The sequence below is a fragment of the Bubalus bubalis genome, chromosome 12 (genome assembly GCF_019923935.1).
Source record: "Bubalus bubalis isolate 160015118507 breed Murrah chromosome 12, NDDB_SH_1, whole genome shotgun sequence".
In the NCBI taxonomy this organism is placed as follows: domain Eukaryota; kingdom Metazoa; phylum Chordata; class Mammalia; order Artiodactyla; family Bovidae; genus Bubalus; species Bubalus bubalis.
Window position 1 is genome coordinate 66,500,461 of NC_059168.1, and position 13,143 is coordinate 66,513,603.

Consider the following 13,143-nt stretch of genomic DNA (forward strand, 5'->3'; position numbering starts at 1 on the left):
AAAAAAACTATAGGTACAAAATTGATAACATATATCAAAAGGCTAAAATTAAAAATCTAGAGTAGAGTTTGGAATTTCAAAAATACAATGTTAAAGAAAAGAAGAAAAAGAAAAAAGAAAAAAAAAAAAAAAACCACGGTCAAAAAATTATAAAATATATATATGAAGTTTGCTGAAGAAGAAAAAAAAAAATAGGGTCTTTTTTTTTTTTTTTTTTGCAAAGTAATAGTTATAAAAGTGAAAATTAAAGGACAATAGAGGACTTAAAATTTTTTTTTTTAATTAAAAAAAAAAAGAAAGAAAGATTGATCGTAAAAATAGTAAAAATATATCTAGGTCTTTCTCTGGTTTTGTTGTGAGTATTGTGGGTTCAGTTCATTTTTGGCAGTTCCTTAGTCCGACTTATATTTCTCAAGATCTATAGGCCCCTTCCTATGTAATCCGTAGTAACCACAGGGTTTTAATCTATGGCCTGTAGCTTCCAAGGCGTTTCCCTCTGTTATAGCTTCTTCTGTTTGCTGGTCTTTTCCCGCCCTGACACAAAGGGGATGGTTGAGGACACTTTTTTTTTTTTTTTTTTTTTTTAATTTAGGCTCACTTGTTCAGCCGTGCTGTGGGGAGGGAGGGAGGGATGCTGCAAACAGATAACACTGGCGTGCGCTCGCAGTGCCTCAGCCACACTGGGTCTGCCCCCGCTCACGGCGCGTGTAGCCTCCCTGCCCACACTGCTTGGGCTCTAGGTTGTTCCGCCGGGAACAATCCGAGGCCGGCCCTGGGCTGAGCTCCCAGGTCCAAGCCGCTCAGGTTCAGGCACTCGGGTAGTCCTCAGAGGCACAGACTCGGTTGGGCCTGCGTTTTGTGTTCTTCCCAGATCCGAGCAGCTCAGGTGATGAGGTGTTTGGCGGGCGCCAATGCTGCGACTTATCGCCTCCCCGCCACTCGGTTATCTGGGTGTAAAACCGGCGCACCTTCTCAGGCAGATGTTGACCGTCCAGACCCCCAAGAAGTTTTAGTTAGCAAAGAAGCCTGCTTACAGTTTTATAGATAATGTCTCTCTGGGGCTGCGATTGCCCCCTTCCGGCTCTGGCTGCCTGTCACCGGAGGGGGAAGGTCTGCAGCCGGCTATCTCTGTTCAGTCCTTTGTTCTGTGCGCGGGCCTGGCGGTGTCTTAGGTTAGGGCTGGCTTTTCGCGTGGTAGATATCCCACAGTCTGGTTTGCTAGCCCAAATTATTTCGCTCAGCTAGCGCTCAGGACATTCGGCCGGATTCTTACTCTAAGGGACACAGCCCGTGCCGCACTTCCCTGCCCAGCCCCCGCTTGCTAATGCCGTGTGCAGGCGTCTGCGCTGCTTCTCAGCTGGGGGAGTTACCGTAGGGCTCACAATCCGCGATTTTTAATTGTTTATTTTTTTTTCCCCTCCCTTTTATGTTGCCCTCTGTGCTTCCAAAGCTCGGCACAGATTCGGCAGTGAGAGGGTTTCCTGGTGTTTGGAAACTTCTCTCTTTTTAAGACTCCCTTCCCGGGACGGAACTCCGTCCCTCCCTCTTTTGTCTCTTTTTTTGTCTTTTATATTTTTTCCTACCTCCTTTCGAAGAGTTGGGCTGCTTTTCTGGGTGCCTGATGTCCTCTGCCGGCATTCAGAAGTTGTTTTGTGGAATTTACTCGACGTTTAAATGCTCTTTTGATGAATTTGTGGGGGAGAAAGTGTTCTCCCCGTCCTACTCCTCCGCCATCTTGGCTCCTCCTCCCTAGTTTTACATTTCTTGCCTTTGCATTTGGCAGGAAATCTTTGACAAATCCAATGTCTTGAAGCTTTCTCCCATTTTCTTCTAAAAGTTTTATATAGGTCATATTTTTATGTCTTGGATACATTTTAAGTTGCTTTTGTATATAGCGTGAGTGAAGGGTCCAACTTCATTCTTTTGCATGTGAATATCCTGTTTTCCCAGCACCATTTGTCAAAAAGAGTTTTCTTTCCTTTTAGAATGGTCTTGGCATCTTTGTTGAATGGACAAAAAAATCATACAGTGGACCATTGCACAGTAATAAAAGTATACTGTTGTACATGAAACAGTATGAGTAATAATATAAACATAAAAAGTCATTCTCAAAGAAGTACATACTATATATTTCCATTTTAATTCAAGTACAGATGAAACTAATATACTTTTTTTTTTTGAACTAAGATGTTTTATTTCTTTGTAAAAACAATATATCAAGAGTAGTTTGAACAGTACTTGTCCTATTCTCTTCACATAACTTATTATATGAAACAAAGATCATCTCTATGCCTGAGCTAATTGGGGTGTCCCAGATGGCTCATTGTAAAGAATCTGCCTGCCAAGCAGGAAACTCGGGTTTGATTCCTGGGTTGGGAAGAGCCCCTGGAGGAGGAAATGGCAACCCACTCCTGCATTCTTGTCCATGGAAATCCCATGGACAAGCCTGGTGTGCTATAAATTTTAAAAAAATTGTTATACACCTTTTGAAGTTTTCCTTAGCTTCCAGTATTTTATCTTTCATAGTGAAATATCTCTGATAATTTCTTTAATGTGAAGATTTTTGCTGGTGTTTCTTCCTCTGAGACATCTTCATTCTTTTGTCGCAACCACTTTTCCAACTTATGTTGATAAATTAGCTTCACTAAATTCTGTGCTGCGCTGTGTTTAGTCGCTTCAGTCATGTCTGACTCTTTGTGATCCCATAGACTGCAACCTGCCTGGCTCCGCTGTCCATGGGATTCTCCTGGCAAGAATACTTGAGTGCCATGCCCTCCTCCAGGGAATATTCCCAACCCAGGGATCAAACCCGTGTCTCCCACATTGCAGGCAGATTCTTAACTAATATATTGTTTTATAACATTGCTTCTCAAAGTATGGTCCAGAGGCCCTTTCAGGGCCTGGTCCCCAAGATGCTTTTAGGAAAACTGTTGGGCCAAACCATTTTCATAATAACCATTGTGCATATATGCATAACCATTGTTCATATATGCCTTCTACTCTGATTTTCTCACTCACAAGTGTACAGTAGAATTTCCCAGAGGCTTATGGCTTATGATTTGTTTTAATGATTGAATGCAGAAGCAGATAGGGGAATCCAAATGCCCTCCGTTAAGCCAGATATTAAAGAAATTTCTGAAGTATAAAACAGTGTCTCCATCAATTTTTTTTTTTTTTTGGAAGATAGGTATTTATGTTAAGATTTGCTTTTTATGATAATGTGTAAAGGGTTTACTGCTATTTTAAAGTGAATATATTTTAAAAAATTTCTCATTTTTAGTTTCTAATAGATTAAATGTTCTCAGTCGCTCAATCATGTCCTACTCTTTGCAGCCCCATGGAATGTAGCCCATCAGGCTCCTGTGTCCCTGGGATTTTCCAGGCAAGAATACAGGAGTGGGTTGCCAATGCCTTCTCCAGGGGATCTTCCTGACCCAGGGATTGAACATGGGGCTCCTGCATTGCAGGTGGATTCTTGCATCTGAGCCACCAGGAAAACCCTTAAAAGCTATATGTGCTTATAATACTTTTATCCTACATATATATTAGTCAACATAGTCTCTTCTATATATCCTATTTAAAGTAATGTTTGCAGTTTGTCTGTTGAAAATCATGGTTTTTTCCATGTCACCAGAAATTAATTTTGCTATTATGAGGGTTCTGCACTGACTAGTTATCATGAACTTTATTTTTAACAATGTAATGTTGGTTGTTCATGCTCTGGAATAATCTGATGTGTATTATTTGATTTTCTGCTATATGCTATTATGTTTTCTAGTTTATCTAGAAATCTAGTATACCCTATTAATTATTTTTTCTGACAGTATGTTTGTCACTCTCATAGGAAAAATCCTGTCCATTTTCAACACTTCAGTCACCCTGGTGATAGTGATTATGGAGGTGTAAACATCACGTGTCAAGATGAAGCTGATGACCGGCCTGAATGTCCCTATGGAGCATCTTGTTATAGGTTTGTAAACCTGAAATGTTTGATTACATTGCTTTTCTGTTTAATCTCTGTTAACTTACTCAGGAGAAACTACAGGTAAGCTTCTCATCTCAAGCCTTTAACTTTTAGTTTTTAAGCTTCCATAGGTATTAGGTTTTTATTTTATTACTAGGTAGAATTATATTATTTCCTTTAGAGAATTCTAAATTTTTGAAATTATTAACATTAGAAATGCCTGAAAATTTTCCTGACTTTCTAACACTGTAAATCAGATAATTTAAAAACTGTCAATGCTACCCCATTATACATTCTATCCAGACTCCTTCAGTTCAGTTCAGTCGCTCAGTCATGTCTGACTCTTTGCGACCCCATGAACTGCAGCACACCAGTCCTCCCTGTCCATCACCAAGTCCCAGAGTCCACCCAAACCAATGTCCATTGAGTCAGTGATACCATCTAACCATCTCATCCTCTGTTGTCCCCTTCTCCTGCCCCCAATCTTTCCCAGCATAAAGGTCTTTTCAAATGAGTCAGCTCTTCGCATCAGGTGGCCAAAGTATTGGAGTTTCAGCTTCAATATCAGTCCTTCCAATGAACACCCAGGACTGATCTCCTTTAGGATAGACTGGTTGGATCTCCTTGTGTCCAAGGGACTCTCAAGAGTCTTCTCCAATACCACAATTCAAAAGCATCAATTCTTCTGCGCTCAACTTTCTTCACAGTCCAACTCTCACATCCATACATGACTACTGGAAAAACCATAGCCTTGACTAGATGGACCTTTGTTGACAAAGTAATGTCTCTGCTTTCTAATATGCTGTCTAGGTTGGTCATAACTTTCCTTCCAAGGAGTAAGTGTCTTTTAATTTCATGGCTGCAATCACCATCTGCAGTGATTTTTGAGCTCCCCAAAATAAAGTCAGCCACTGTTTCCACTGTTTCCCCATCTATTTGCTGTGAAGTGATGGGACCAGATGCCATGATCTTAGTTTTCTGAATGTTGAGCTTTAAGCCAACTTTTCCACTCTCCTCTTTTACTTTCATCAAGAGGCTCTTTAGTGCTTCTTCACTTTCTGCCATAAGGGTGGTGTCATCTGCATATCTGAGGTTATTGATATTTCTTCCAGCAATCTTGATTCCAGCTTGTGCTTCTTCCAGCCTAGCATTTCTCATGATGTACTCTGCATAGAAGTTAAATAAGCAGGGTGACAATATACAGCCTTGACGTACTCCTTTTCCTATTTGGAACCAGTCTGTTGTTCCATGTCCAGTTCTAACTGTTGCTTCCTGACCTGCATACGGGTTTCTCAAGAGGCAGGTCAGGTGGTCTGGTATTCCCATCTCTTTCAGAATTTTCCACAGTTTAATGTTATCCACACAGTCAAAGGCTTTGGCATAGTCAATAAAGCAGAAATAGATGTTTTTCTGGAACTCTCTTGCTTTTTTGATGATCCAGCGGATGTTGGCAATTTGATCTCTGGTTCCTCTGCCTTTTCTAAAACCAGCTTGAACATCTGGAAGTTCACGGTTCACGTATTGCTGAAGCCTGGCTTGGAGAATTTTGAGCATTACTTTACTAGCAACTCCTTAGTTTGACATAAATCATTTCAGGATGTTATCTCTGCTCCCTCAACTCCTACCACTCTGCCGTTATTGTGAACATGTGAAACTCAACCCTCAAAGAAAACAGTACCCCTCCTCCCTCCTTCCATAGCGTCTTGTGCTCATTTGTGTCACGCACAGTGGAATTTATCTCATGAGGCTGTGTTGGTTCTTTCCTGGATTGGCTTCTCCTCCAGGCCATGTAAGTTCCTTGACAGTAAGTACTTTTCTATCTGAAACTTTGTTTAATGAATGGATGAACTTGAAATAAATGAAATCACCAAGGAAAGAAGTAGGATTCCATTCTTGGAGAGCTTTAATTCTAGATAGCTATTTTTCTTAGGTGATTTTTGAATACGGGTAACTGAACCTGCTGGCCTTTTGAAATTGTTACTATTTCTGTGACTTGGTTTTCAATAAGAAAGCAGAGTAAGTTTCTGAGGCTGGAAGAAAAATCAAAAAGCTTGTACCTTACCATTTGAAAATTAAGTGTTCCATTCCAGCAGAGCATCCTACAGATAATAATGACTATGTTGTCATCAACTATGTCAATAAATATGAAAATTTAGGAGAAATGACCAAATTTGTAGAAAATACAACTTGTAGAAAAGATACAAGAAAAGAAAATGGGATAATCCTGTACCATTAGAAAAATTGTATATAAAAATAACAGGCTTCCATTAAAGAAATTCTAAGTCCATATGACTTTAATGGCTAATGGCTAATTCCCTGGGTGCTCAGATGGTAAAGAATCAGCCTACAATGCAGGAGACTTGGGTTTAATCCCTAGATTGGGAAGAACCCCTGAGAAGGGAATGGCAACCCACTCCTGTGTTCTTTCCTAGAGGATTCCATGGATAGAGAAGCCTGGCAGGCTGCAGTCCATGGGGTTGCAAAGAGTTGGACATGAATGAGCGAGTAACACTTTCACTTTCACATACACTTAAAGAAGAAATACTCAATTTTTATATAGAGTGTTAATATTCTAAAAAAGGTAAAAGAGAATATATTCCCCAACTTATATTATGATACAGAAACCCAGCAAGAATAATATTAGAATGAAAACTTACTTTTGATCTTCAGTTCAGTTCAGTTCAGTCGCTCAGTTGTATCCGACTCTTTGTGGCCCCATGAATCGCAGCACACCAGGTCTCCCTGTCCATCACCATCTCCCAGAGTTCACTCAAACTCACGTCCATCGAGTCCGTGATGCCATCCAGCCATCTCATCCTCTGTCGTCCCCTTTTCCTCCTGCCCCCAAATCCCTCCCAGCATCAGAGTCTTTTCCAATGAGTCAACTCTTCGCATGAGGTGGCCAAAGTACTGGAATTTCAGCTTTAGTATCATTCCTTCCAAAGGACACCCAGGACTGATCTCCTTTAGAATGGACTGGTTGTATCTTAGATGTAAATGAAAAAAAAACAGATTCATTAAGTGAATTAAATAATTGGTTTTATTCAAGGAATGCTTGCTTTAATATTAAAAAGTAATTAATTTACTACACATCAGACTAAATAGAAAATCATATCAGACTAAGTATAAAATCATATAATTGTTTCAGTAGGTGTTTTAAAAAACTGACCATTCATTTATGATAATTCATTTTAAAGTAGGAACAGAAGGAAATGTCTTTCATATAATAAAAGGTTATCTATAAAAAAGTTTACAACAAATATCTACTTAGAAGTGAGATATTCAACATTTCTTTCTGATAACAGAAATAAGACATTCTTACTAATGTTATTCAATGTTTTCCTAGTGATCAAGATAGTATAATGAGCCAAAAAAGGAAATGGATAAGGATTGGAAAGGAGAAGTAAAACTTTTATTGTTGACAAATGGTTTTGATTATAGAGATAGAAAATGCAAAATAGTCTCTAATGAATTGTAAGTATTAATAAGTTCTTAGCAAGATTGTTTGATATAAATGTCAATATACAAGGCCAATTATATTTTTATATTTCAGAGTCAACAATTATGAAAATAAACTTGAAATATTTTATTTATAATAGCATCAAAAAGTATCAAGTTCCTAGGAATAAATCTAATAAAAGATGTGAAAGAAAAAATTTGTTAGAAAAGCCTAATATATATAAAGACTGAAATTTTCACAATTAGCAGACTCAATATTGTTTAAATTGCAATTTTCCCCAAAATTGATTTGTATGCAAGGCCATTCAAAATCACAAAAGTTTTTGTATAGAAATTTATGATGTGATTCTAAAATTTATATGAATAGGCAGTGGGCCCAAAATTGCCAAGACAATATTAAATAAGAAAGTTGGCAGACAGCCCAGGTTCGATACATGAGACAGGGTGCTCAGGGCTGGTGCACTGGGATGACCCTGAGGGATGGGATGGGGAGGGAGGGGGGTTCAGGATGGGGAACACATGTACACCCATGGCTGATTCATTTCCATGTATGGCAGAAACCACTACAATATTGTAAAGTAATTAGCCTCCAATTAAAAATAAATTAAAAAAAAATGTTGGCAGAACTTGTTATACAGTTACTGTAATTAAGACAGGTCAGTATATGCTCAAAGATAAAGTAAGAAGACCAGAGCAGAATAGAACCCAAAAACAAACCTCTGCATACACAGGTGACATGTTCATGAAAAGAGTCATCTCAGGCAGTGAGAAAAGAGTGAATTTTTTCAGTTAATTTTATTGGGATACAAGTGTTTAACGAAAAAAAGAAAATTCACACCATAGTCAAAACCTGAATTCCAGATGGATCATAAAACTAAATGTGAAAGAAAATAATAAAGTTTTAAAGATATATAAAAGAGAATAATTTCACAATCCCAAAGTAGGAGTTGTTTCCTAAGACAAGATATATAAAGTAGTAACTAACAACAAAGATTTACTGTGTAGCACAGGTAACTATATTCAGTATCTTATAATAACCTATAATGGAAAAGAATCTGAAAAAATATATATATATATAAAATTGAATCACTTTATTTCAATAAAAAATCAGTAATTAAAATGGAAAACAATTTACTGCATTAAAATTAAAATAATTTATTTATTTTTAATAAATACAAATAAGCCACAGAGTGAGAAAAAGATATTTACAGTGACATAATTGACAACAGACTTATATCCTACTGTTCTGTATCCTGAAAGTAGACTTATAAATTGCTATTGTTTTTCTCTTAGTGACGTATACAGGCTTTTTGCCCAAAAGAACATCTAGAATGAATAAACTTATGAAAAAACACTCAGTATCATTACTAATCAGGGAAGTTTCACACACTCGCATACACATGCATACACACAGACACACACACACAACCTTGAAGTAACTAATTCGTTTCTCCCACTTATTCAACAAACATTTCCCAAAGAATCATTAAATATCAAGGACTGATGAAACAATGTTGAGTGAGATTACTTGTAGAACAAATGCATTTATGTCTGTCTATATTTTTGGAACAAAACAGCTTTCACAACTCATGTCATCATTTGTGGCACTATGATAATAGACCTTTTCATTTTTAAAAAACTTTTGTAATGCAGGATTTTATATGTATACACAAGTGGTGGGGAGGGGGGGAGTGTAGAATAAGTTCCAATGAAGCTGTAACTCATTTTCAATAATTATCAAGTCATGGCCAGTATTTTTTCATACATATCACCTTTCCCTCCATCTTATCCCTACTCCTAGATTATGTTGAAGTCATTGTATCTTTTTCATCCCATTTTATCCATAGTTGTCTTAGATATTCTGTCAGGTATCCCAGTTTCCTTATAGTCTCATTTTTTCCCCACTTTTGTTTCTCCATATCAGGATCCATTTAAGGTCCATCTATGACAAAAAGTGGCCATTTTTCTTAAGTTACTTAATCAATAGATTTCTCTTTTCCTTGCAATGCGTTTGTTGAAGAAAGCTGACTTTTGTTTTGAGGAGTATCCATCCCTTAGTCAGGATTTAGCTGACTGCATTACCAGATTGTCATTCATTATATTCCCTTGCATTTCCTAAGAATTGTTGGTTAGAGACTAGTTATGTGTTTGCTACAGATCTCTTCCTTCTAGTGGTACTTTGTCTCTGAGATACTACCTGGGTTAGAAATTTTACTCTGCATTTTTGAAAATTCAAATTCAGACCTTAAGCCTCTCAGAGCTCCTAGGAACTCAGCAAGTATTTCATGGGAAAAATCTGCCTTATGTTTGGAATTCCCTGAGTTTGTAGACTGTTGTGATGACAACCCCGTGAGATCGTGATAAGCTCTACTAGTTTCTCTGTCCTCAAACAGTGTGCCTTCATTTGGTCCAAATCTTATCCTTAGCCTGTGCTAAGAATTGTCAAAGCTCTCTTCAGAAGAGAAGCACGAGTTATTGTCAGTTCCCCTAAGAAGGACTTTTTCTCTTTGGAATTTTAGATAATATAAAATTCTCATTGTCCCCACAATTCTCTCATAAATAATTTTTTAACAATATATCAGGGTTGTTAAAACAAGAGTATTTGTCTGCCATGATGTCCTACACCCTTTTCAGAAGTAGAATGCAGTATGCCTATTCTTTAGGAGAATAAAAACAAAATGCAAAGCCTTGCTAAGAATAATGATGTAAAAAAATTGCAGCCTTTCTTTCATCACCCTTTATTTCATCAATCACTTTAAATGGGGACAGAGTAGGGAGTAGTCAAGAGAAATTACTCAGAGGCCAGTGACTCACATGTAATAGCAAAAACTTTCATGTCTGTATCTAAATATATTTATATGTACGAACATTGTGTTTTTCTTCTTCAGCTGTTGAGCTGCTCGGTGTCCTTGTTTCTACTTGAAGATAAAATCTTAAGTTTTTTTCCCTCATTAATTTTAATTGCAGTTTAGAGAGACTCTTGGAGAATGTTAGATGTTATCACTTACTCTGACTATTGTTTTACAGATAAGGGAATGGAGACTTAGAAAGGTTAAATTAGTTGCGTAAGATGCCAAAGCTAGTGAGCTCAAAACCAAGTCTCTTCTCTCCTCCAGTTCAGCCTTTCTCCGTGCTGTGGCCTGATTCCACCGTTGCTAGTCATGGCTTCTAAAGTATTGCTAGTCTTTGTCTTTTTAGCCAAATGGCAAAATAATATTTTGGAGCTGAAAAAAAGAAAAAACCAGATAAAGTACTTTGATTGAAGAAATTGTGAGTTTTTCAAATCAACAAGATACTAGAAACCAGATTGTAGAAGCATGATATATATTTGTATACCCTTTCTTGTTACATTATAATTTTTAGTTAGGCAGAAAACAGGATCTAGTAGATTCATTTTATATCATTGCTATAACTAAATTGATACAATATTATGAACAGTTTATTCTTTAACAATCTTGATTTGCAAAAATAAACTATTGGTTTTTTTTAGCCTCACACACACATTTCATGCTGTTAAAAAATCATTTAAAGAAGACAATTTGGATGATACAAATTAACTTTATTTAACACTTCATGAAGCCAGTCTCCATTTGGAGAAGTGCAATAGGGCAGAAGACAGGAAGCTGTTAAAGGATGAAGAATAAAGAACAAGGTAGAGAAAAAGAGAAAATATCTGACTGTCTAGGGCTACACAGTCAACCTTGTTTGGGGTGAGAAGGAACAAGGAAATAAGTATAGAGCCCAGAGTTGGTTTGGCCTGTGGGGATTGGCTGATTGGACCCACTGTGTCTCTGATCAGGTTGAGCATTTACAGGGACCTGAAAGTTACCTTAACTTTCAGTTTGCTGGCATGGCACCCTAGGCAGAAGCAGCTCCATCTTGGGTCTAGATGTTTATTTCAGCAGTGTGAGAATATAAGCCTGTTGACTCAGAATGAGAAAGATGTTCTAATTTAGCTTGCTTAAAAGAGTTTTTATGGAAATGCATGTCAGATTTTTCCTGTCGCCACAGAAGAAAAATATTGAAGCCTCACTTATCATAAAGCACAAAATCAGCCAGAAATTATTATATTTAGAAAAGTAAATATATATCAATATATGTGTTCTAAAAGTTGTAATATGCCTGTACTCTGTGATGGTTGATACATTTGAAAGAGGTGAAATTCATGAGCTAAAATATCTTTCCTTTTTATCTTTAAAAATTTGCCTTCACAAAACAGGATAAGAATTATTCTCAGGTAAAAAACAAGTATTCCCTCAAGTGAAAAATTAGGTTGGTTTTTAATTTGTTTGCTTCTCAGTCTTACCTTCTAATCCCTTGAATGAGTCCAATCAGTTTCTTGTTGGTAAATCTACTGCTACTGCTAAGTCATTTCAGTCGTGTCCGACTCTGTGCGACCCCATAGACGGCTAGGTGATCTCAAATGTTGTATTCTACTCTAAATAATCTTAATGTTATACTGCATTAGCTGCTTAAATTTATGTGGTATTGTTTTGTATTTGCAAGTATTGTCATCTATGGTCAAAGTTTTTATTACTATAGAGCAAATATGAAAACATAAAACTGTATGTAGATGGATATACTTAATTTTCAGATATTTCATTCAATGATAAGACAGATATGGATCACATGTTAATAAATATATTATGTAGTAAAAAATAAAAATTCTCATATAGGAAGTTGATGTTGAAAAAAACCATCCTTAATTGTTAAATTTTATTTTTTCCTAAAACTGTAGGCATTATTAACATTTTCTCTGACATTATACTTTTAAAAATATAACAGAATTAAATCAGCTTGAAAATTGATAATTTGAAGGAACTAGTTCATGGTATCATTTTCAGTATCTTGCCTATTTAACTGATTTTTTCCCTTTTGTGCTATCTGCTGCAATTTGTCAGAAGACTTGTTCAGTTTAATGCATTTGATTAGCTTAAGGTACTTGTCTAAATTAGACACTTATTGTCCAGGATAACCCAGTGATTGCTGTGCTTGCCACTGACTCACTTCCTCTGGTGCATAATAGGATTTTATGCAATGTATTACTCCTGTTTTTATTTGTTAAATTAAGCACTAAACTTAGAATGTATATATACTTAAATGAGCAGAATCCATCTTCAACCAGCTTAGTATCAACATGTAAAGTCAAACTTACATATATTGCCTTAGATTTACAAAACCTTAGGAAGGCATGTATTATACGAATGAAAGTGTTGGTACCTTCATATTTTCCAGAAGCCAAAGCTCCACTTTTTAAAAAAAATTGTAATACCTTCTAAGAGGGATGACGTAAGGAAGTGTATCAGTCACCATATAAGTGTTCTCATTATAATGAATCTGTATGCTGTGAAAGAACACAATGTTTTTGCCACAAGCATAGTTCATTTTAAAAAGGATATATTTGATGTTAAAATTACTATCTTTTGTTATTTGCTGATCCAGATTTTTAACTATCATATAAGTGAAAGTGAAGGTCGCTCAGTCATGTCTGACTCTTTGCGACCCCATGGACTATACAGTCCATAGAATTTTCCAGGCCAGAATCCTGGAGTGGGTAGCTGTTCCCTTCTCCAGGGGATATTCCCAACCCAGGAATCAAACCCAGGTCTCCTGCATTGTAGGCAGATTCTTTCCCAGCTGAGCCACCAGGGAAGCCCAACTATCATACAAAATCTTTTGCTATTTTCTCTTTTATTTTCAAAGTTTTCCAAGTTATTGCA

The 13,143-nt window shown here is 36.8% G+C and overlaps 1 protein-coding gene across 4 annotated transcripts in view; it reads left to right on the forward strand.

The window, feature by feature from the left end:
* APLF (aprataxin and PNKP like factor) overlaps positions 1–13,143 on the forward strand; it is a 102,899-nt gene that overhangs the window by 68,332 nt on the left and 21,424 nt on the right. For all 4 annotated transcript variants that reach the window (XM_006077650.4, XM_044926074.2, XM_025261263.3 and 1 more), the window contains one exon: positions 3,845–3,970. In XM_006077650.4, coding sequence (XP_006077712.4) covers positions 3,845–3,970 — 126 coding nt within the window. The remainder of the gene's footprint in view (positions 1–3,844; positions 3,971–13,143) is intronic.